Source organism: Petromyzon marinus, chromosome 4, assembly GCF_048934315.1.
Source record: "Petromyzon marinus isolate PM22_M1 ecotype Great Lakes invasive population chromosome 4, UKy_Petmar_22M1.pri1.0, whole genome shotgun sequence".
NCBI lineage: Eukaryota > Metazoa > Chordata > Hyperoartia > Petromyzontiformes > Petromyzontidae > Petromyzon > Petromyzon marinus.
The window spans coordinates 16,417,221-16,442,156 of record NC_133670.1 but is presented as its reverse complement, the minus strand read 5'-3'; the positions used below and the strand labels follow the sequence as shown (position 1 = coordinate 16,442,156).

General features: G+C 41.8%; 2 protein-coding genes across 7 annotated transcripts in view; one reads left to right on the top strand and one right to left on the bottom strand.

Annotated features, from left to right (window-relative positions):
• Positions 1-24,936, top strand: part of LOC116938598 (prostaglandin E synthase 3-like) — a 175,319-nt gene that overhangs the window by 68,332 nt on the left and 82,051 nt on the right. The window lies entirely within an intron of this gene.
• On the bottom strand, positions 977-24,671 carry LOC116938603 (protein mono-ADP-ribosyltransferase PARP15-like). Of its 6 annotated transcripts, XM_032945934.2 has the most exons (15): positions 24,562-24,671; positions 23,588-23,715; positions 20,014-20,079; positions 18,951-19,075; positions 18,278-18,320; positions 17,484-17,624; positions 16,961-17,215; positions 12,648-12,884; positions 7,890-10,204; positions 6,486-6,935; positions 5,826-5,859; positions 4,021-4,695; positions 3,417-3,562; positions 3,137-3,314; positions 977-1,924 (listed from the first exon to the last, which is right to left on the bottom strand). In XM_032945934.2, exons 4-15 carry the CDS (start codon positions 19,038-19,040, stop codon positions 1,635-1,637), a joined length of 4,854 nt encoding a protein of 1,617 aa, XP_032801825.2. In that variant the 5' UTR covers positions 19,041-19,075; positions 20,014-20,079; positions 23,588-23,715; positions 24,562-24,671; the 3' UTR covers positions 977-1,634. The 6 variants fall into 6 exon arrangements, with proteins under 6 accessions (XP_032801825.2, XP_032801824.2, XP_032801829.2 ...); XM_032945933.2 differs by lacking the exon at positions 24,562-24,671 and having other exon boundaries at positions 23,588-24,057; XM_032945938.2 differs by lacking the exon at positions 24,562-24,671 and having other exon boundaries at positions 7,890-7,999; positions 23,588-23,970.

Genomic DNA, 24,936 nt, shown 5'->3' with positions numbered 1-24,936 from the left:
AGGCCGCGGTGACACAGAGTTATTTTATTTAAAGGTTATAATCCCTTGTTCATCATGACGTCATTTTTACTTTGATGTCTCAACAATAGCGTCACGGAGATCACGTGACGTGAGGGTTCTGCCTTTGTAGTGAGGGTTGTGAGTTGACGCTGAGGAGGGGGGAGGAGGCGCCTCGCCCCCCCCTCCTTGTTGAGTGACGTCAGCCGCTAATTATTATTAATGGTGGGGGGTGTCCATTTGGAAAATGTCACCTCATGATTATTAATGAGGTGGGGGGGGTGCTACACATGGAGTGACGTCACCCGCTCATGGGGTCCATGTGGAAGACGTCGCCTGTTCATGATTATTGAGGGGGCTGGCCGACGTGTAGTGACGTCACGCGCGGGACACACCGACATTCTTGGCTCATTCTTGGTTCTTTCGGTAAAGTCACGTAGTTGGGAAACAATAAAATAATAAAAATATAAAACAATAAAATTCTCACGACGTTTCGACTGCAACACAAGCAATCATCATCAGGTGTGAAAACCACAACAAGAAAATTTGTTGTGAGAATTTTATTGTTTTGTATTTGTATTATTTCATTGTTTCCCTTCTCCGTGACTTTACCCAAAGAACCAAGAATAGGAATCCCTGCAGTCACGAAAGCTTTAAATCAAAATTTCATACACTACTTGACAAGGCTGGCGATTAGTGTGGGTTGAAGTGGGGCAAACCAAGACCAGTTTTATATACTACTCACCAATGATCTTAGCCATGACCAGAATTCAAGATTCAACGGCGAATAACGGTGCCACAATTTGGATGTTAATGAGTATGTGACCCTGATTTGTAGACTAGAGCAGCTGATATTCTATGGATGTAGAGACGTGTGAACTAAATTTATGCAAAATAGTTGAATTGCGTCAAATCACATTAACAATGCTACAGATTACAATCCGCTGTGTAATTGTATAGAAATCTCCTTATACACAAATTTTCAGTATCCGTTTATTGCACATTAAACAAGACCAAACATATGCATTTGCATTGTATAACACAGCAATATCACAAAATTGGCCATTATCACATTCCTCAATGCTGAACATTAAATGTAACTTAAAGTCTTATATGAGAAAGGTTGCTTCGAGATTCTTCACAATAACACTTTATTTTATTAATAGGCTGCCACTTTAAAGTCAATCTAAAAATGGCATTTTAAAGAACCTCATAAGCTTCCTCCATTAAACATGGATTTTTAAGAAAATTAGATTAAGGATTTTTACTGTATTCAAGCTGAGCAGTTTAAAACTGTGAACTACAGTATCAAGATTGTGAAATATTCCGACAACTGTATTTGTAACTTAACTTTAATAATTACCTACTTCTCGATTATTTTCAGTATGCTGGACAACCCCCGGACAATAAATTAGTCCGGCTTCAAAAGTTTTACTGTAAACACTAATGCTGGAAAAAAACAAACCTTGAAAACAACCAACCGTGAGTTAACTACTGCAGCGCACATCGTAAAATGTATAAACTGGAAAATATACAATTATATCAACGCAACAAAGAATAAAATGTCAACACTCTGATAGACTTGACAAGGCATTTATGTACATTTTGAACCACAGAATTCACAGCCAACAGGCAACTTATTTAGAGAAGGTTATGAGGTACTCTGGGTAAGCCTGATTGTCGTAGAATACCACAAACATGCTCGGTGAAAAGCAATTGTCGACCACGCTATCGTAGCGTACAGTTTTAGAAAACGGACTTTTCAGCGGTGGCTCCTTCATGCTCGCGTCCCCTTTGCAATAGGACCCAGTGAGAACACGGGCCTGGAACATGTACTTGGTTCCATTGGCATCGGGTTTGGAATATGTGTCAGAGGCCGAGTACCAAGCGTTCAATGCAAAGTATGTCCCTACACCTAATACCGTAGCTGTGGACAGAAAATATTGATAGTACACAATTTATGGAATTTTTTTTGTAAACTACAATTCAGTGTAAAATTTTTTTTTAAATACATAGCATTTTCCATGATATGTTTCAAACAATTTTACATTGGAGGTAAACCCCCGTTGGCTTAAATTACTCTCGTAAAACCTCTCGAAACCAGACATGGACGGGGCTTGGAGCAATTATATGAACTCAATATTTCCAATTTAAATATCACTGCCATTGAATGTGTTGCCATCACCATGAAAGAGGTGGATGGCTCCAGATTTTCTTGAAGTCGTCTTCTTACAGCAAGTAATGCACAGTATTTATAAAAATGAATGTTCAAATATATTGCAGTAATGTTTTTTTAAAATATATATTTACACAATTTTCAATACATTTACCATGCAAAATATTCAAAAAAGTATTTAAGTAATGGATTTACATGAATGCTGTACATATGCAAATGGCGTTACCAATTACCACTTACAGAGCCCCTGCTCACCGACAGCTTCAGTCTACCACAGCCTGCGAGTGATAGTGACCTTGACCCACTGGTTTTGGAATGTAGTTGTTATACTGGTAGGAAACGTAGTGGACTGGAAGCCCAACTGGGATTAATTCACAGGAGGCAGGGGATTAATTGTGTATGTCTGTCCACGTCGGAGGGGTGGGGCTGGGTGGGGAGGGGCTGGTCACCCCGTGGTGCCCTTATATGGACTGGAAGCCCAACCGGGATTCACAGGAGGCAGGGGATTATAACACTGCACTTTCTGGTGCGACCTCTTTTACGCTGCACTTTCTGGCGTCGTTTTATAATTCTGCTCACTTTTCATTTTGCTTTCTTCTGCGCACGACCCTAACAAGTTTGGCTTAAATATCTGTACATAATTACTTCATAATTACTTCAAAATTTCCTACCAGCCCCCTCCGCAGTAATGTGTTTCATTAAATACAACTTTAATCAATTCCGTTTAAATTAATGGAGAACAGTATTGCAGACTTAATTATTGTAGAACATCTTCTGCTTCTGTGCACAGCTTAATTAGTGCACGCACAATGTTCTGGCTGGAGTTGTTTTGTTCTATCTTTTCACATACAGTACCTCTAATTCTATAACTGAATCGTGTCTGGCTTTGAGAAGTTTTACTGAACTTTCAAAAAAACTGATTTGAACATAAAAAGTCTAGCTGGTCACCGTATATATGCGTACCATTTTTTCCAGCATAGCTGCGATTGAATCCGTGGTGATTAATGTTGTCGATGGAGTCTGATCGCGTGCCGTGGAAAAGCAGCTTCTCACATATCACCTGCCCATCGTTTCTTGACTCAATTGACTTCTTCATGACCTGATAGGTATGGTACAGGCTCATGTTTTGGATCCTTTCAATCTGGATGACAAAGCAAGTCACTCCAATTACTATGAAATACAATTCTGAATCTTTAAGCATATTGCAGTAAATCTGAAAAAAAACAAATTTCGAATTACTTACTCTGAAGACCTTGAAAGCGGTGATAGTTTTTAAAAAACGAGTCTCAACATTTTTGTATTCATCCGATTGTGGATGGAGCCAAACCCTCATCACTTCTTGTCCTTTTGGCATTCGTGCCCAGTTGAGTGGTATGTCAATTTTGAGTGCTGAAAACACAAATGATCACATTTGGATATTGATAAAACATTGTTTCTGAAAAAGTTATGCAACGAAGCACAAATAAACATGTTTAGAACGTTCAAACCAACAAAACAGAGTTAGAAGTATACACGACTGCAAAGGGGAAACTATACAGGGCAGCCTGATACACTTAATGAGGACTGTGAAGATACTTGTAAATATTAAGAGGCGAGCCAAATCCGCTCTAGTCTGCAGTTAACACCAAGATGGAACTGGAAGTATGAGGAAAAAGGATGATCGAGTCTTATAGAAGCCTTAAACCATCTACCAATGGAAGACTGCGAAATATTTCATGCAAACTAATATTATTTTGTATTCCTAAAGTTTACCCATATTTAACGTTGCATTTCAACTTCATTCCAAAGCCTCAAAGTTACTGTCATTAAAAACATAGCCATTCTTATCAAGGGAAATAAACACTGACCGTGTGGATCAGGCGGCTCTTGGAATATGCATTCTCTTCTCACTCTGATGGTTTCACCTTGTGGATTAGTTGCTTCATTTTTATTAAAATTGATAACAAGATTTCCTGCAGGCCTCTTGATGACGACTTGTTTTTCTTCCCGCAGAAAAGCTCTCTCAATTTGTATGACTTCGGCTTTGTGAAAAGCTTTCATTTGTCCATTGTCATCAAACAGCCACTTGGCAAATGAGGTGAAAAGGGATTCCTCTATGTGTTTTTTCTCCAACTCACTCATTACTTTATTCACATTTGTGGCAGCTGAAAACACATCTGAACTCATACCCTCAATTTGGATGTGTGTAAAAGCGAGTGTGATCTTCACATCACAATCGGATTCAACTTTTTCCAGTACGTTTATGTCTTCATCTTTCAAAGACGAGACATAATTGCTTTGAATTCTCTTGGGGCTGCATTCCTTATCAACTAATTCTTTCATCATTTTGCTCACATCGTCAACATTATTTTTCAGCTTTCCAAATACTTTTACAATGACAACCTCGTTTTGGTAAGCGGACTTAAATGGCGGCACCTTCCGTGGCACGCTTGGTCTTTGGGGAGTAGGCAAACAAAATTCACCAATCATAGCGGCCTGCGAGCAGGCAGCTTCGTTTAAACCGCTGTAGCTGCTACCTAAAACTGACAAGCAAAATAATCAACAACTTAGTCTTGTGCCATAACTTGTAACATTCAGTGAAAAATCTGATGTCGATCATGAGGGTCACTTGACCCGACTTCATGGTGCCAAATGTGGGTTGGTTAAGTGGGACGGGCCCAGGGCAGTTATGCAGTGGCTAGCACACTGCACTATGAACCAGGCTCCCGAGTTTCATTCCCGGCCACTGCTAAGATCAGTGGCGAGTGATATCTCTAGTGATCCTGACCAGTCAAAATCCCCATGACCAACATGGCAAGAGGAAGCCTCGTCCAGTCGTGGATTGACAAAGGTTGTAAATTAAGATCAGCTCTCATGAATTTAAAACACACCTATTTATTATCAACTATAATCTGTACATCTTTATTAATGTACAATTGTCACCAGTGCTTACACCGAAACAATATATTATTTCAGAAATAATTCTTTTCAAATGTTTACAATTTTTTTTATACTCTACAGAAAAGTTATGAAATCATATGTTATATGCATTCACAATTTCAATGCATGTAAAATATCCATACCTATAGACCCAACTCTGGCTGCCAGGGTCATAGTCCAGTGTGTGGACCACTGCACCATCACTCTCCACACAACACCAAGTTCCCCCATATAGCCGAGAGGTGGTTGAGGGAAGTTCTGATAGCCAATACTTATGAAGGTTGGCACGCCGCATGAGGTGGTGGTTGTGGCCAACACCACACCCAAGCCGCCTTTGTCTCCAGTGCTGAAGTGTACATAGTGCACCACCTATTCATTTAAGGATGAGTTTACCAAGCACAGGTCCAGGACAGTCAGATAATCACCACTCATGTATTTCATGGCTGGGAATTGAACTCAGGCTGCTAGCTTCATCGCAGTATGCTAACCATTACGTCACCACTCTTCACACACATACACTATGGATAAGTCATGTGGCTCAAGATGTGGTTATGGAGGCTCTGCTTGATCTGTATAGGAGCACAAGGGTGCTGTTGTATCTGGACAGGGATGAAAGAGTGCTCCTGTGTCTGCATGTCACGTGGAAGCATCATGCATGAGGGTGCAGGAGGCTAAGCCAGCTGTGGTGTGGTGGCCACTTGCACAACCTGCTGTTATAGCAAGGTACACGTACCTCGAAGATGTTTGGCCAGCTCTGCCTGAAAGGCCTGTGAAAATACCACAACTGTAAGTATTTTAACTGATAACGCTTTAGCTTTAACACACTGAAAAAAGTTTAATAATGTTAATATATTCAATGAGCTTCCATGAAATGGTCTCCTCCAAAACATCAAAATCCTGGAAACAAGGCTGTGGTCCAAACGACCCTAAACACCCATTCTCTCAGATGTGGTGAAGCCTGCTATTTGAATGGGTGACCACCAAACCAGGCCTTTCCAAGTGTTATATAGGTGCATGGATTTTATCCGGCTACTCCGATCTCCTCCCACATGCTACTCATTAATGGTTTGAGCCAAACATCCCAATGCAGAACCTTTCTGAAAAGGTGAGGCTTTTCTGTATAAATAATTGTCATTACTGGATTATTATAGTACTGTTTTATAATTTAGTTTATTATACGACGACGCTCACATCAGTTCCTCAAAACATGGACCGACATTCAGTAAAAAAAAATGGCATACATCTGTGCAATTTAAGCAGGTGTTCAACATTCTTCGAAAGTCAACTATGCAGTATTTCCAGGCTTTTGTATACTTTGCCCTATGCAGAACAGTACTTGTTCACATATCCTTTTAGACTTGTCCATGTAAAAGGCCTAGTGTGTCAGACTTACTGAAATGACGAGCTGGTCTTTGGAGAAAATCACAAATCGGATGTCCTTCAGCATTGTTTTCTGATGACTCTGGCTGAAGTTGATAACTTCTGAAAACATGAAACTTGAAACCATCGCTGGTGGGTAACTGAGCATTCCTGTGCCAAGTGCTGGGAAGGAGATGGAAGAAACCCCGTCTCGATGGGCCATCTCTAGGCTATGTTTCATGAACTTGTGGAGATGTTTGCCATTGTCCCAGGAACCCAGGCTGGTGTGGTACACCATGTGACAGCAAAGATTAAGGCCTGTCACGTCCGTCTTCACAATCTGCCCAGAACGAATGGATTGGCCCTGGACTATATTGTCAACGAGATTCTGCAGTGTCGGACCGGCCTTACGGAAAATGGCACTGGACACCTTTCCAGAATCCAACTTCATGTTTGCCGAGGTTGTGTTTATTATGACATCCGACTGCAATAAAATAGAATTACAAGTTATTATATTCTTGCACAAATGTTTTTATTATTAATGCTTTCCAAGTAAGGTTGAAGGTATGTGTAACAGGCATGCACTATTGCTTTTTAATATGAACGAAAATTTAAAATAAATTTGGATTACTAGTTGGCACTTACCCTATTCAAAACTGGCAAAATTAAATCAACCAGTTGCCCAAAAACTCCACGTAAAAACCAGAGCCAAAAAGACTACACTAATATTATGCAAATCGACTATGTTCTGACATCTACCCATTTGTTTCTGTATTGCAAATATATATATTTCGGAAGACGATGCATGTTGGAAAGCGTTACATAATCCATGCAAAGGGTGTGAGACTACAGCCCTCTCGTAGCCCCTGTTACGTGTTTTCATGTTACCTTAAATACAATAGCATCATCTCGGCAAAACGGATGTCACTAAGTTTTTATCCATGTGACCAGAATGCTGAAAAAAGACCCAATGTAATGGGCCAGAAATCACTGCACACCATATACTCAGCTCACCCCTGGACGACAACCCTAAGTATGTTAAAACCACGTTTATGATACACTGTATTGCAAAATAATAGGACTGTTTTATCATGCTTGTGCCTTGAGCAAATTTTCCACTAAATACAATATCAAATTCTACACACACAACTTACACTGGGAAAATACAGCACTCAATTAATCCAAAAGCTTTCCTGAAGTTGTCAGATCTATTGAAAAGTATGCAGATAACAATGAATCGCAAAACATACTTTTCTCGTGCTATTTATAGAGTATAAAATACTTACGAGAGTACAGTATTATGCGAGGTGTTTTACTGCAGTACGTGTATTGCAATTATGACAGACTGCATTATGTGACAGAATGTCACTGAGATTTACAAACATTGTATAGATCACAATGCAATAATTTGTATTACTGTACATTTCACCAGACTTACATTTTCTTCTTCAATACTGCCAATAACCAAGGAGATGTTGAGTCCTTCATTTGTAGTTATGCAGCTTGGACTGGTGACTGTTGTTGCTGAACTCTGGGTTTGAGGACAGCCTGGATGTAAGAATGCATTTTCATTCTGGACCAATAAATCCACAACTCTATCTGGCTCATCTGTAACTGGAATTTTCCCAACCTTACACAGGAGAGCATTTGCAAGAGCATCGAGTACACTGTCATCGACATCGATAAAGAGGATGTCGGTCAGGGAATTATCAGCATTGTCTTCTTCTTTACAGAAAGACTCGACAGCATCAATGAGTGTTGCAGTGTAAATGTCCAAAGGATACCTATACCGCTCAAACAAAAGACCTGGTATTGCTACACTCCGGTGCCCAATTGTCCCTGCTGTCATCAAAACGTTCTGAATCCCCTCCTTTACCAGTTTCATTTTGGAAATATCTATACATGTATTCCATGAATTTTTCTTTAAATATCCACAGATGATGTGAGCAATATTCTGGCATGGGAGCTTTCCTGGGCTCGTCATTACTACTTCTGCAGGCTTTAGCTCTCCACTTTCATGAACGAGGTCATTGCATTCCATCTGTATGTCTGAACCTCCGATTTCTAAAAGGGTTTTTCCAAAGGTTCCATCTGTCAAAATTTGCAGTTTTTCTGTGGCTGTATTCACAACCACATCTACCGGCGTTTTAAAAATGTCCCCTTTGTAGATTGAGATGGTGTGGCCTCCTGGTAAATCCTCCTGACACTTCAGCTGCAAAAATGGATACTGAGCAGCCCCAATCTCAATGAAAACCATGCAACCTTTATCTTTTGACACTTTACTTTTGGCAAAGTCCTCATTTTCACGTAAATATTTGGCAGCTCCTGGCGTATTAATCCTGAGCAGATTTGAGCAAAGCTTGAATCCCTTTTCACAGATAAACGTTTCAATCTCATTTACAATGCTAGATTGTCCAACTATCTGAAAACCTGAAACAGGTTCATACTCTACTGTGATATTTTTACCCAAAAGTTTAGTGTCATGCAGTATGAGCTCATGTTTCTCCAAAAACTCCAGTTGATACTTTGGCATTACCATGAATTTTGTAACGGTACAGTTGTCTCTACAAAATACTTGCATTCTGCCATAGGCATCTTTCACAGCAGGGGTAAAACCTGCAATGACAACTTCGGTGCAGGAACCATATTGGTCTTCAAATGTTCGAAGAATTATTTGTTGACATTCATCACCCCTGCGTTTTTCAAGATCAGTCAATAGAATTGTCCATTCTTTTGTTCTGGTTGAGTCCCTTTGTGCCTTTGGAACACAAAACAACTCTTCCGTGAATGTTTCATTTATGCAAGACTCCGCTTTTTCTGCATGTCCAGCAATGGATATCAAAGTGAATGTGTCATTCATTTGACCACTTTTTAATTCTACAATGGCATATATTGAGCTTTTTTGAAACTGCGTATTCAATGTTTTCACGACACCTGGTACCGCAAACATTTTTAGAACATGATCAGAAATAACCAAATGTTTTATTGATATGCTCATTAGAAGATTGTGTATTTCTTCTGCAATTATTTGACAATCTTTTGACATGCCCGTAACTGTTATGGAACTGAAGCCTTCATCAAATTGTAAATGCAAATGATTCAATTTAGCGCAAAAATCTTCAATGTTCAGGAACTGCATTAAATTATAGTTATCTGGGCTTTCTAGTGATATGCAATCACTGATGATCCGACTTTCCTGAGAGAGGTTATCCTCAGCATTCTTTACAAAGGGCTTCAGCTGTTTACATACATCTTGCACATCCTGATTTCTCCCAGTAACAAAGATCTGTGCTTGTTGACAGTCATAACCAACCAGCACATGATCAGGCATTGAGACTTCTTGTTTAACTCTTTCCCATGCAGCTTTAGCACAAGGCAAATCATTCTTAGAATACTGTTCATAGAATTTTCGAAAACATGTCTCTGTTGTTTGCTGCCACTTTTTAGCAAGGCTTTGATAATTTACTGCGCCCTTGTCTAAAATGGGTTTAAAGGTAATGTTGCCATTTGACCCTTCACCATGAGAAAAGGAAGCATCTGCCTGTTCTAGAATGGATGTCAGTTCTTTCAATGCAAAACAACTGTTTAAAATATACTGCATAACCATGATATCAACTGGTATGTAAAATGGTTCAGGGTCCTCTGATAGTTGATCTTGTTTTCCAAGGGCAGAACATATTTCATCATAATAGGCAACGACTTTCAGTTCCGTTGTGCACAGATTGTGTTGCCTTGACACAATTTCTTCAACAACTAAAAAAAAGAGCATAAAAGGTTGTTTCAACAAAGGTTTCAGCCGGTCGGAATCAGAATAGTTATCCTGGAGAAATCCGATGAGCTATGAAGCTCTTTTTCACAGATGTCCAGCAAGGGCGGGTCAGAAAGTTACAATAACCACAAAAATGCATTGCAACAGGGCGATGGGGTAGTATAAATATAAATCTACACACAATGCAAATAACTTGCATAGTCCTATCTTCAAATTATTAACGTGAAGAGTAAACATGACAAATGTACTGTACTTCAAATTGCAATGTGTGATAATTGCAATAATATGACAAGTACTAACTTAGTAAATAAAGAAATGTAAAAATGCAAAGCTATGAAATAAAAAACTATCATTAAGGGACAGTTAAAATGTAAACAGTACTAATACAAGTTAATATTCGCAACGAAGGTAATGATTTATTTATTTTAAATAAAAAACATGTCTTTTGTAATTAAAGTTAATTTCACATGCTTTACCTCTAAATTAATCAAAGCAATGTGTGAATCTACCTAGATTTTTTTTTTTTAAATCACGTTTATAATGCGCATTCCATCATAGGATTCCAAAGTAGGAAACAAAAACAAAACCAGGGCAATTAATCAAACTAAAGGTTGAAGGTCGGTTTAAAAAGATGGGCTTCCAAAGCAGACCGAAATATCGGCCGACTCTGCCTGATTTCAAGCTTGGGTGCCACGCTAACAAAAGTCCGATGACCAAAAGAGCATAACCTAGACCTGGGAGTGCCGAGCAGCTGGAGGTCAGAATATCTTAAGGACCTTGATAGAATATATAAACGTATTAGGTCCTGAAAGTAATGTGGGGCGAGCCCTTTTAAAGCCTTATAAGGTTAATAGCAGTATCTTCAAATCCAATCGGAATTTGACTGGTAGCCAATGAAGAGATAAGAAGACTGGTATAATGTGCTCATGGAAAAAATGTCTTTTGCAAATCAATCTTACGATTAAGGTATTCAAAGTCAACGAACCCAATAAGCACTGGTCCAGGTCTAATGCTGATCGCCATTGGTGCCTCAGAGCTAGATGTGGAAATTACAAATTCCAAGACGGAACCAGCCTATTCATAAGATGACCAATATTGTATATATAGTAGTTTCATCAACCCCAAATAGATGATGGGCTGAACTTCTAATGAGCATGGGAACGTGCAACCCCCACCAACCAGCTACGATTAAGATTAAAATATACCTCAACAAGTTTTTAGTTTAACACGTAGGCTTTCACGACCAATATCATCCATAAGAGGTTTTTGGGTTAGATCGCATAAATATGTGTCGTTAAAACCCACCACCACCCGACACAGCCAACTAGTAAGGGTTGTCACGTAAACAGAACATGCCAATTCGTCACGAGCACAGCACACTGGTGTGTTGGAGAGCCAAGCCACAACATTTAATCTTAGTACGAAGTTTCGCCAGTAATTACAACTAGCTTCATCAGGCGACAGCCAGATTTGTGGAGAAGTCTTACTCTACTGCATAAAGCGAGGTTTTCCTCGCTTTATGCAGTAGATGCGTTCCAAAGAAAGTGCACAAAGCGAAATCGCGTAGCATGGACCGCACAATCACGCAACCCACAATACACCGCACTAAACAGCTGCCTGCCAAGTAGAGCGTACAGGACACACAATGTTGTTCCACATCCGACCGTATAGCCGCATACGAGTAGATTCAAACCGCATGAAGCAAATTGTGGATAAATAGGTAAGCCGCTTAAATGTAAAATCGCACAAACAGAATCCACATATTCATAATAAAGGTTTTTGGGTTAGATCGCGTTATTTATAAATGTGCCATAACCCTCCACTACCCGACATGGCCAAACAGTAAAAAAATGTGTCACGTTTACAAAGGACAAAGAGTTCACTACTTTAGCCCACCGGTGTGTTGAAGAGTGAATCAACATCATTTAAAATTTGAGTACGACGTTTCGCTGGCAATTACATCCAGCATCATCGGGCAGTTCGCCAGAATGGTAAAGCCCTCACTTGCTCCCAGTCTTAAATAGAGCAGCAGGGTGACGTCATCATTTTACTGCTGGATGTGAATGCCAGCGAAACGTCGTACTCAAATTTTAAATGATGTTGATTCACTCTTCAAGACACCGGTGGGCTAAAGTAGTGAACTATTTGTCCTTTGTAAACGTGACACATTTTTTACTGTTTGGCCATGTCGGGTGGTGGAGGGTTACGACACATTTATAAATAACGCGATCTAACCCAAAAACCTTTATTATGAATAATATTGGTCGCGAAAGCCTGTGTGTTGAACATAATCCACAATTTCAGGGAAACCTATACCAGTTATAGTCCTGTGATGCTGGATCTATAATACAGTTCTTGATCCCACCAACAATCTCTGACTGCCATATATTGCAAGCACTTGTGTTTTAAAATGCCTAACGTCATTACCTGCCAAGTCTTTGAAGTAAAGGTAGACATTTCTTTCATCCTCTTTGATAATAACGTTAGAGAGCTCCCCTCCGCCACTCCGTATTTTGTTCTCGAAGTACAAATGGAGATCTTCAATGAGGTTCAGTGCCACCCCCTCCACCAGCACACAGTTTGTCACTTCCAGCAGCCTGGCTTTGATCTCTCTCTTGTTGAGTATTTTTTTTCTTGATCTCTTCTCAAACAAGCATCTAAAGTCTGGAAACACATGTTTTGCAAAACAGCTGTACCAGTGGTGGGCTTGTAATTCCAAATCATGAGGCCTACACCATGTGGAAATTGTGAATTGAAACAATTTCACATTTTTATAACGGTGTAATTTACTGCATAAAATCGTACATTTGTATAATTTCTCAAGCACCTTTCACCTAGGTCACAAGGCACTGTACAAAGACAAAGTTCCCCCCATATATCCTTAACAGACTGTTGGGGTAAGTGCTGTTAGCGAGTACCTATCAAGCACGGCACAAGGAGTGGGTGGTCATATACGTCTTTCCACATGCAAAACAAAACTACTTTATACACAACCCATTGGGCCAACAGCATTATAATATATATTCTTGGTTCTTTCGGTAAAGTCACGTTGAAGGGAAACAATAAAATAATAATATATATAAAACAAAATTCTCACGACATTCGACTGCAACACAAGCAGTCATCATCAGGTGTGAAAACCAACGGCAAGAACATTTGAAAGAAGTGGCGGTATTTATTTATTTTTAAACGTTAGCACCACGGATAGCGATTTGAAAGTTTATTTAGATGGACAAGTCCATCTATGTTCGGAAAAGAGGAGGGGGGAGACGAAAAAATTCATGTATGCTGTCTGAAAGCCACCGTAAGCGTGAACAATCAAGACCCGAAATGGTTTATCAAATCATTCCAATGATTGCTAAGCCAGAATCCATCTTCTCGGTTGAAATTGTCTCTGTGTTTGTATATGTGGATAGCCTCATGAACGAATCTCTCATGGTAGCCAGATGGCTTGCAAAGAACATCTGTCTTTGTCATGTGAGCCTACTGAATTATAACAGTGATCTGCCACGGCCGATGTGTTGGTCCTACCGTGTTTAAGGTCTGCTTTGTGTTCACGAATGCGGTCCGAGACATGTCGTTTGGTTTCTCCAATGTAACTACTACCACAGAGGCAACTTGGTTTGTAGACACCAGGGTACTGTATGTCCGGAATCACATCTTTTACAGATGGAACCAGATCACGGATTTTATGTAATGTGTTGAAACGGACCTGGATCTTGTGTTTATTCAAGATTTTGGAGATCTTTTTTGTGATCCCCGCAATGCAGGGTAAAGTGATGGTTTAGAAAGGCTCCTCAAGAGGGTCCTTCTTCATGGTTTGAGTGATAGCTTTGCGGATTGTGTAGTCGGAGTAACCATTAGCCTTAAGAGCTTGAGTTCACTGCCTATGTGTTCCTGGTTGGATATGCATTGGGCTCTATGGTGCAGAGTCTTGATGAGAGACTTCTTCTGTGATGGATGGTGGTGGGAATCCGGTTTCAGATAAGCATCCGTATGGGTAGCTTTCCTGTAGACAGAGTGGCTCATTGAACCATCAGGTCTATTTTTTATTAGGACATCCAAAAAAGGTAACTTGCCATCTTGAAGACTTGGTTCATCAAGGACTAAACACTGAGGTACCCCCCCTGGTGAGACACTGTTTAACCAATACATACTTCACTTGGAATGGAACTTTCTACAAACAAACTGAGGGCACCCCAATGGGCTCCCCCCTATCTCCGGTTATAGCCAACATTTTCATGGAGAAATTTGAGACTGACGCCATCCAGACTGCCACTCTGCGCCCAACCTTATGGAAGAGGTACGTGGATGACACTTTTGTCATCTGGCCACATGGCCGGCCTGCTCTACACCAATTCTTCAACCACATCAATTCCATACACCCAGCCATCAGATTTACCATGGAAGTCGAAAAAGATGGCAAGCTACCTTTTTTGGATGTCCTAATAAAAAAAAGAGACCTGATGGTTCAATGAGCCACTCGTGGAAATAGATATGTGAATGAGTAATTTTCTGTTTATCTATTTTATATATCACCAAAGTGATCGGTGCAGGTTGGAGCTGAGATTAGGAGCACACTCTTAAAGGGAGTGCTCCTAATCTCAGCTTGTTACCTGTATAAAAGACACCTGTCCACAGAAGCAATCAATCAATCAGATTCCAAACTCTCCACCATGGCCAAGACCAAAGAGCTCTCCAAGGATGTCAGGGACAAGATTGTAGACATACACAAGGCTGGAATGGGCTACAAGACCATTGCCAAGCAGCTTGGTGAGAAGGTGACAACAGTTGGTGCGATTATTCGCAAATGGAAGAAACACAAAATAACTGTCAATCTCCCTCGGCCTGGGGCTCCATGCAAGATCTCACCTCGTGGAGTTGCAATGATCATGAGAACGGTGAGGAATCAGTCCAGAACTACACGGGAAGCTATTGTCAATGATCTCAAGGCAGCTGGGACCATAGTCTCCAAGAAAACAATTGGTAACACACTACGCCATGAAGGACTGAAATTCTGCAGCGCCCGCAAGGTGCCCCTGCTCAAGAAAGCACATATACATGCCCGTCTGAAGTTTGCCAATGAACATCTGATTCAGAGGACAACTGGGTGAAAGTGTTGTGGTCAGATGAGACCAAAATGGAGCTCATTGGCATCAACTCAACTCGCCATGTTTGGAGGAGGAATGCTGCCTATGACCCCAAGAACACCATCCCCACCATCACACATGGAGGTGGAAACATTATGCTTTGGCTGTGTTTTTCTGCTAAGGGGACAGGACAACTTCACCGCATCAAAGGGACGATGGACAGGGCCATGTACCGTCAAATATTGGGTGAGAACCTCCTTCCCTCAGCCAGGGCATTTAAAATTGGTCGTGGATGGGTATTCCAGCATGACAATGACCCAAAACACACGGCCAAGGCAACAAAGGAGTGGCTCAAGAAGAAGCACATTAAGGTCCTGGAGTGGCCTAGCCAGTCTCCAGACCTTAATCCCATAGAAAATCTGTGGAGGGAGCTGAAGGTTCGAGTTGCCAAACGTCAGCCTCGAAACCTTAACGCCTTGGAGAAGATCTGCAAAGAGGAGTGGGACAAAATCCCTCCTGAGATGTGTGCAAACCTGGTGGCCAACTACAAGAAACGTCTGACCTCTGTGATTGCCAACAAGGGTTTTGCCACCAAGTACTAAGTCATGTTTTTCAGAGGGGTCAAATAATTATTTCCCTCATTAAAATGCAAATCAATTTATAACATTTTTGACATGCGTTTTTCTGGATTTTTGTTGTTGTTATTCTGCCTCTCACTGTTCAAATAAACCTACCATTTAAATTGTAGACTGATAATTTCTTTGTCAGTGGGCAAACGTACAAAATCAGCAGGTGATCAAATACTTTTTTCCCTCACTGTAGTGGAACAGAAGTACAGAACAATGGCTTTGCAGCACGGCGATCTGAGGCGCATAATGTAGCCTCCAGCATATAACACTGAATTTACATAACATTAAACACAGTATTGAATACATACGTTCTATTTGCAAAAGTTATCTTTCCAAAAGTCACCATCAGAAGCTACACAGCTACTTTAGTTATCATACAGCATACAGCCTCTTATAAGTGTAAGCATTATAATAGTAAAATACACAGTGAAACTCATATTTTCACTGATGTAGGGGGCAGTATCAGTAGATCCTAATATCCTTGCTTTGTGCATTTGCTCCTCTTATCCACACAAAGCACAGAATAATGCAGATAGGATAAATTTGATTCCACCTTCTGGGTGTGCAGCGCCAACTTCCGAATGGAGATGAATGTCACTGCTGGCCAAGCATCATCATTGTCATCATCGTCAACCTGCCAGAACTGATGGGCTTACTGAGATTACACCAACAGTTCCACTGGGACTTCCAAGACCAATTTGACCATCGACACCAGGGCCACCACTGAGTCAATTTGAACCATCACAGCCACAGATACAACTGGGACTGCCACAACTACTGAGACCACGTGATCTGTCACTGGTAACACCACTGCTAGTAACACTATGATGACCACCATGACTGCCACCAGAGGCACAGATTAGATAAATTTGCGCCCATCATAAGCATGGACAAGAATGGAGAACCACACACATAACAGGAAGATCCACATTATTATGGAGGCAGGCGTAATACAGAGCATATATTATGGAATATTAAGAGTTGTGCTGCAATTCTACAATCAATGCAATTACTAACTCACCAATTGGGGTTTGGAAGGTCACCACAGCCATTTCCGCATCACTGAAGTATTCGATATTAAAGTCATCCGACAAGAAGCCTGATATGGCTTCCACATATAATATGACCATGTCTTTGGGAGTGTCCCCTGCTAATCCATTCAAGACCAACCTCCGCCTGTCAACAACAACATCCATCTCGGATTGCGTACAGATCCAAACCTTCATCTCCTTGCCTTTTATGTCAAGTTTTCCATTTACTCGGAGCCTCTGGATAGCTGTGAAAGATGAACCAATGTGTTATTTTGGCAAATAAAATTAAATGCATTGCGCTGCATCACCATATTTACAATTTCAAGAAAACAAGTATAGCAACCACTGACACCACATCAAAAACTAGGGAGTACTGATCAGTTGGCTTGTGTTGGAACATCTGTGAGATATTGTTGTCAATTGAGGCTGAACCATGTCTTATTACTCAATGAAAACCCTGCCACATAGATAAGTGATATATTACTCAGTGCCGTGATGGTAAGCAATCCTTACCCTCCTGGCTGCAGTCCAGCCATCTTTTGGTTTTGGTTAGGGGGTAGACATTAACTTCCTCCTGAGCAATGTTTTCTGCGTATTCCTTCAGAATATCATCTCCAATGTCATCCACACCGCAGAGCACAGCGAATAGCTCTTCTGTCAATTTGGGCAGAGAGAATGTACAACAGCCATCCTTGAATACATGTGAAAACATTTGACCACATTTACGAAACAGCTATGTGGTATAAATTGAATGTGCAATGGTGCATTTATTCATATGCAGGGATAAATTGTAAGAATGTTTTTGCTTCCAATTGTATTTACATTTTATCCAAAATGGTATTTGTGCAATGTAGCACATACATAAAAAGGCAGATACATCTTCTCTATATATTTAAAAGTGTGTCTGTTCGAAATGTTTAGCATACTTCCCGCGAGCGGTGACGTCACATCTGTGATGTCACCCGCATGCGGCAGCGTTACGCAGTGTGCCTGCTGACGTCACGCATCCCCCCCCCCCAACCCTCAGCGTTGGCCGTGTATTAATCCAAGACAAGAGTCCAAGTCCCGGGCGAAGCCGGATAGTAAAGCTAGAACAGTATAAGACAGGCATGAGAAAAGAATAATGTACAGACGAGATACAAATAATCGATTTTTGAATTGTGATCCCAAATTGCAACAAGTCACGAATCATGTTGGGGGCGAATCAATTGTTACATGTATAATAGCTTTCTTGAGTGAACTCCTCAATGTGGCAGTAGCTTTAAGGTATTTTACCATCTCAAGAGTAACGGAGTTGATATACAAACCTTGATGGCCTTGAAAATTCTGTGCAAAGGTCTGCTGCCTTTGCTGTAAAACAGAACAGGAACGTTTAATAACATTCACTCTGCTCATCAACAAAGCCTCTTTTTCATATGATTAGCCAACACCAAAACAAAGCATTATAAAACATTGCAAATCATTTCTGCTCGAAATATATCATGTGCCATATTGTGGTGTTTACACATTGCTGCAATAGTAAAATATGTACCTCAACTAACCCACAATACCTTTAGTGAAATTCTGAATGAATAAATAGAAATACTTGCACGTGGCAATATAATTCTGTCAGGCAAGCGTAAAATATGTGCTACTATTCCAAGGATACCAGCGATTTTTAAACAGAAGGCTTTGCCAGAATTAAAACTGCAGTAAATTATTACTTTAAAAAATACGACATATTTCAAGTTACTTATGCCTCCATGACCTCGAAAACTAGTAAATAAAAATTACAAAACCATAGTTGAATGTATTTATTTTATAATGTAAGTTTTAGCAGTACTATATCAGCAGTGAATGCAAAGCCCATTTACACTGTAATAAATACTCTATACTTCCCCTAAGGCAGATGTAAAACTTTTTTGATTTACCACCCTCCTCAATCTGAATAGTTACCAATGCATGTACTGTACTGTATTGTGATACATTATCATTCCGTACATTGTCTTCAAATGAATCGCCACTTAAATTTGGATCACGAAAACATTTTCTCTTTTTGTAAGGCACATCATGGGTGAAATGCCAATCCATCTGGCTGCACGTTTCTGTATCTGGGCATCAATTCCCTGGAACACACATAGGAAATTTACAGTTAGGATAAATGGCCATTTGCATCAACTGGTTCAAAAGTCCAGAAGTGAATCAGTACACACAGGTAAAACACAATGCCATGCTACAATATGTGTACTGTACTGCAATTATATATTTTAAAAATGCAATTACAGGTAAAGCACATGTTAACTATTAGCTGTGGTGGGGTGGGGCGATGGTGCATTGGTTTACACACTATGTTATTAATCAGACTACGTCAGATCTAAATCATATGGCCAAATCACTCCTATTCTTTTGTCCATGCACTGGCTCCCTGTAAAGTAGTGAATTCTTCTTCTCACGTTTAAGGCCTTGAATGAGTTGGCTCCTAAATATCTCGCCGATCTGCTCAAGTTTTCTATACAACTGCGAAAACTTACATCTGCTACCTCTGGTCTATTCAACATTCCTAAGGCAAGACTATGTTGTATGAGAGATGGAGCCTTCTGCAGCCAGGCTCCGCGATAGTGGAATCCCCTTCCTTGGCCCATTATGGATTATGAGTCCATTTCACTTTTTAAATCACGTCTTAAAGCTCACTTATTTCTAGAGAGTTTCCCCGTAACTTAAGATTTGAAAACCAATTTTTATGTACTTTTTTGTCCTGTTGTCTGATTGGATTATTTAGCTTTTAACATAGTTTGCTCTTCATTTTATCTGCATTTCAAGTGTAGTTGTCATTGAAAGTTATTATCAGCTTTCTATTTTGGTTAGATGTTATTTATACTTGCGAGTGTAGTTTTTATTTTTAGGTACAGCTCTTTTAGATATATTAAAATATTAAAGGCGCGTTCTAAACGAGATTATTATGCCAGTTATAGATTCCGGGCAAAAGTTAATATCAGAGGTGAGTTTTTCATTGTTTACTCTGTACTTCACAGGGCATGCATTGCATGTTCTTGTTAATTATTACCTTTATGCATCAATGTCTTTGCCATTCCCCGACTGTGTACATGCTTCAGATGTACTTTTTTGAAACCTTAAATACATAAAATTTACAACAAAAAAGATCAATATCTGAGCTGGTTTGGCGCATCTGCCTTACCGCCGAACCCACACTGACCAACATGGTACAGTTTTGAACAAAACTTTCATGACCAAAATAGCCTGAGGAGGCCTTTGTCCAGATTTTGAAAACAATCAGTATTGCACCTGTGTGATGAACAGCACATGCTTAAAATCGTTGATCCGCATGGGAAACGATGTGACACACAGCCATGACTTTACAAACACCCCCACAAGAGAAGAAACACAGTACCACAAAATACTTGACGTGTAATTATTTTACTGACGTAATCTCAATGGTGTAACTTATCTCACTAATCACCATGAGGAAAAGTCTCATCCACTGCTGAATGAAGGGATCTCCATGCTGTCACCATCCCTCAAGGTCCTGTGATGCCACAATCCATCTCACCCCTATGCATAAAATAATCTTAGGATATACAGTAATAATTTTCAGCTCCTTGTCAATCTACTGCTGGATAAAGACCTCCCCAGGGTCATGTCGGTAATGATGGTTGTTTGGCCATACTTCTACACATTGCTCTGTATAGGTTGGTAAAGGAGGGGCTCGTAAGACAGGTTCGGATATCACTCCCCACTGATGTTATCTGTGGCTGGGAATTGAACAGAGATTTCCGGAGTCATGGAGGGGCAGTGACACGGCCTCGCCGATAGCACACTTGTCACCTATTTTAGAGGTGCAAGGTATGAATCCAGCGCCGCCCCGATTACTACTGTGGGTGTAATAACCATAATATCCATTGTCTGCTTTAGAGTGGAAGTTAAAGGATCCCCTGACATAATTTGCAAGAGTAAGCCATTCTGTGCGGACATCAGGGTCCAATTCGCCCGCAAATTACTCAATTGGGCTTATACATAGCATAATTGCCCCTACTGAAAGTCCAGAAGCTGAGCCACCTTATACCTACACAGGCAGCTGCCACTCAGGGTGCCCTTTTCAATTTTTGAGATGAGATATGATGCAAAACGCACTATGCCTTGGCATAAAGGATGTCATATCAAAAAACAAATTATTATCATTGTGACGGTGTATGGCCGCTCCATTTTTTGCTCCAGCTCCTACTACTTTTACTACTGGCTCCAGCGCAACCCAAACCTTAGAGCTGAATATGCCCATAGCAGTGCATGGCGAAAGCTTGAAAGAATAAATGCTCAATGCACAGCCCAACCCAAAACAACCGCACTTGAATTTCAATTGATCTTTGAATAATTTTGCGTTCGTTCAACTGTTTGTTCTCTACATATGCTCCAGATATGTTACAAACTAGTTTGCTGTATGGCTGACCCTCAAAGCACTGAGTTTGACCATGAACCGTGCGTTCTGCATTGTATAGACCATAAAAGTTCAGTACTTTTATGTGAACACTGGCGCGGTGGAATGGTTATAACACTGGATGTCCAATGGATAGATCGATTTATATACTGCCCATTCAGCAGTATATAAATCGGTACAGCAGTTAGTCAATCGACAGGTTAAATGTGATAAGGTAATGTGTGGGATACTCCTACCTCTTCCAAAATGTCTGGTGAGTGTGGGAGAGTTGGCCAAAATAACCATCTGGAGCTGCCACTCGAAGAGGCCCTTCCACCATTAGGGGCGTGAGCAAGTAATTGTAGGGCCCGACCTTTGCCACTTTCAGTACTTTCTATAAACAATCTAGATAATCAGAAAATGTGACATTTGTTGCTTCGAGGTCCGAAATAATACTGCACGGTTAAATATGCTTTCCCCGATGTTTTCGGGGCCACGTTGTGGGCAGCAGAGGGCAGTTCAGCAGAAACGAATTGTTGTTCTGCACTTCTACGCCTCTGTGTCTCAGCCCCCCACCGCCTTCACCAACCCGCATTGGACCATAGCGTGAAGTATGTGGTCTGACCATAGCGTGAAGTATGTTTTTAAATCAGAATGTACATGTGCGCATGGTCTTATCACTAAAACCAAGTGGTAATTATAGTTTCTCATGAAATCGGCATCAACAGCAGCCGAGATTCAGCTCAATATGCTTAAATTACTGCTGATATTACACTCACAACGGGGTCATCTACCAATCCTGCAATGTGTGGGGTGGGTGTGCACAAGAATTCCCCTAAAACCACCACAGAACACCGTTCCAGTACGATGGCATCATGACCAAATCTACGGTCACCTCAGCATGACAAATGCTTTATATCCCTCTGCCAGATCCGGCAGCTGCTGCACGGTCATATTAATTACATCGTACTGTAATGATTCCTAATAAAGGTTTTGTAATGATATTAGCATTTATATGACGCTTAAACGCATCAGAGCCTCAGAGAACCTGACATCAACATAATTTGGGAACATTTAAGGGCATCCGCAGAGACAGCTATCCCTTTGTGGTACGTGGTGACGCAGCACCTTGCCTGCCAGTGGGGCATTAAGTAGCCTGGCAGTTGTAAGAGGGCGATTATTGCCCTGTGACATCCTCATTGAGTAATTTTTCGAATTTGTTTGCTCGCGTGACATCCGAATTGAGTAATTCTTCGAATTTGCAAAAGTTTGGGCCCACGATGGCGGCACACAGTTGGGTCTACGAATGGCGCAATGGGATCCTCGCCGTCCAAAAAAACCACACAAAAATAAAATACATTTAACGTCGCAGAAAGGTGTGCGAAGCATGCACAAAAGTTGCACGGTTTTTTTACGTTCCGACGGGCGCGTCCTCTTGTCATTTACACCACGGTACAGAGTTGCTGTCCAGTTCAAATGCATCCTTCTGCATCATCAACCATGATCTATTCACTGCTGGACGAGGATTTTTTTATTTTTTTATTCTCCCAAAGCAGTCGCCCATCTCTCCGATGAGCAAAGCGAAAGCGTCACCACGTACCCGGTTCACTTTAATGATCCGCACAACATCCTCCGTACACTTTAAGAGTTGAGATTTTATTTCATCCCCACCCCCCGACTAAAGCACACAAACTTAAACGGCGTACAGTGCCTACGGCACGCTGATACTGGCGTGCCCACACATTTAATCACGCACGCACATTCCGAAACACAAGGCACCCACCACCCACACACCCACACAGCACTCTCTCCTGTGGCAACAACCCTGCCGACAAACACGGCAGCGGGCTAGAGAAGAGCCAGGGGTTAGTTAGGAACACCCCTGACCACACGCACTCGCAAACTGATGTACAGCACAACACAAGCCAAAAGGTTTAGAATTAAAAAAACACCCTCTCGCGTGAACACACAAAACACACACACACGCGCGCGTGTGTTGTGGTGTTAACTTTCCCCAGAACTCGCATCCTTAAACTTCTCCCAGTGACAACAGCGAAAAGCAAAACATTTACACCGCGGAAGCACAACAAGCACAATGGGGTGGTCGAGGGGGAACGACGTTCACACTCGTTTGGCAAACGCTGCGACTCTTATATATATTTTTTTTCTAACACGACCTGTGCGGCGATCCTTTTAAACTTCTGCTCACCTGGGACGAGAGCCTTCTTCGTCCTTCACCTGTGCACCTTATGATGAAGAAGCCGCCGCCGCCGCCGCCGCCTCCTCCTCCTCGGCTGTTCTCGTTGAAGTACCCAGCCCGCTCCAGGAGGCGGAGACCTTTTTGGATTTTTGCCGTGCGTTGACGATTGCGCCGACGGAGAGGTTAGAAGTGGAAGCAGCAGCAGCAGAAGTTGTTGAAGTTATCAGGGGGAGAAGAAGTGGAAGAAGCAAAGTTGTTATGAGGGTAGTCGGCGAGCTGACTCGGCGCCACGTGTAAGCTGTTGTTCGCACGTCGAATATCAACACCAACACTCGTAACCCGGCGTGTGTGCGAATCGATGGAGGGAAGGGAGGGGGTGGGTGAGGTTCGTGGTTGTCGTTCCCAACCTACCAATCACCACCAGCTGCTACTCACCACCAACCACTCAGCACCCACCAGCATCACTCACCAGCATCACTCACCGCCACTCAGCATCACTCACCACCACTCGCCACTCACCCCCAACCACTCAGCACCCACCAGCATCACTCACCACTCAGCATCACTCACCACCAACTACTCAGCACCCACCATCATCACTCACCACTCAGCATCACCACCAACCACTCAGCACCCACCAGCATCACTCACCAGCATCACTCACCAGCATCACCCACCACTCAGCATCACTCACCACCAACCACTCAGCACCCACCAGCATCACTCACCAACATCACTCACCACTCAGCATCACTCACCACCACTCACCACCAACCACTCAGCACCCACCACCACCATCACCCACTACTCACCACCACCCACCAATCACCCCCACTCACCAGCCACCCACCACCACTCACCAGCCACCCACCACCACTCACCAGCCACCCACCACCACTCACCACCACCACTCACCACCACTCACCAGCCACCCACCACCACTCACCAGCAAGCCGTCCCACACTCCAAACCAGAAAACTCACGATGCAGATGGAGGTAACGAGAGAGATTCGATTCTTCTCCTTCGGATGCGATTTCGTCGTGCCGCTGATTATTATTTTGGTTTGGAGGGGGTTTTCTCTCCTGCTCGTTTGGAAATCCCCGCTTCCTCCTCCCCCCCATGGCTTTGCCTTCGAGTTTGTTGATCGGTGACTTTTTAAAAACATTTTTAACCGTGCAGTTTCAAGGCCACGCAAAGAGAAAAGACGTCATTGCCATAAAAAGACAACCACAAAGGCATATCCCCCCCCCCCCGTATAAGGTGAATCACTGCTGTAAGCAGGTTCTGTTGTTAGCGAGCAGCAGGGCCACCTATGAAGGCCGCCTCTGTTGGCACACGAAGAGGGGGGCGAGTGGCC

Bases quoted from the DNA above. Each gene is read 5' to 3' on its own strand.
- LOC116938603 (XM_032945934.2), bottom strand. From the start codon at position 19,040: ATGGATTGGCATTTCACCCATGATGTGCCTTACAAAAAGAGAAAATGT. The intron at 12,885-16,960 runs GTGAGTTAGTAA...ATGTGTTTCCAG, and splicing joins GACCTTCCAAACCCCAATTG to ACTTTAGATGCTTGTTTGAG. The intron at 6,936-7,889 runs GTAAGTCTGGTG...ATTTTATTGCAG, and splicing joins GCAGTATTGAAGAAGAAAAT to TCGGATGTCATAATAAACAC.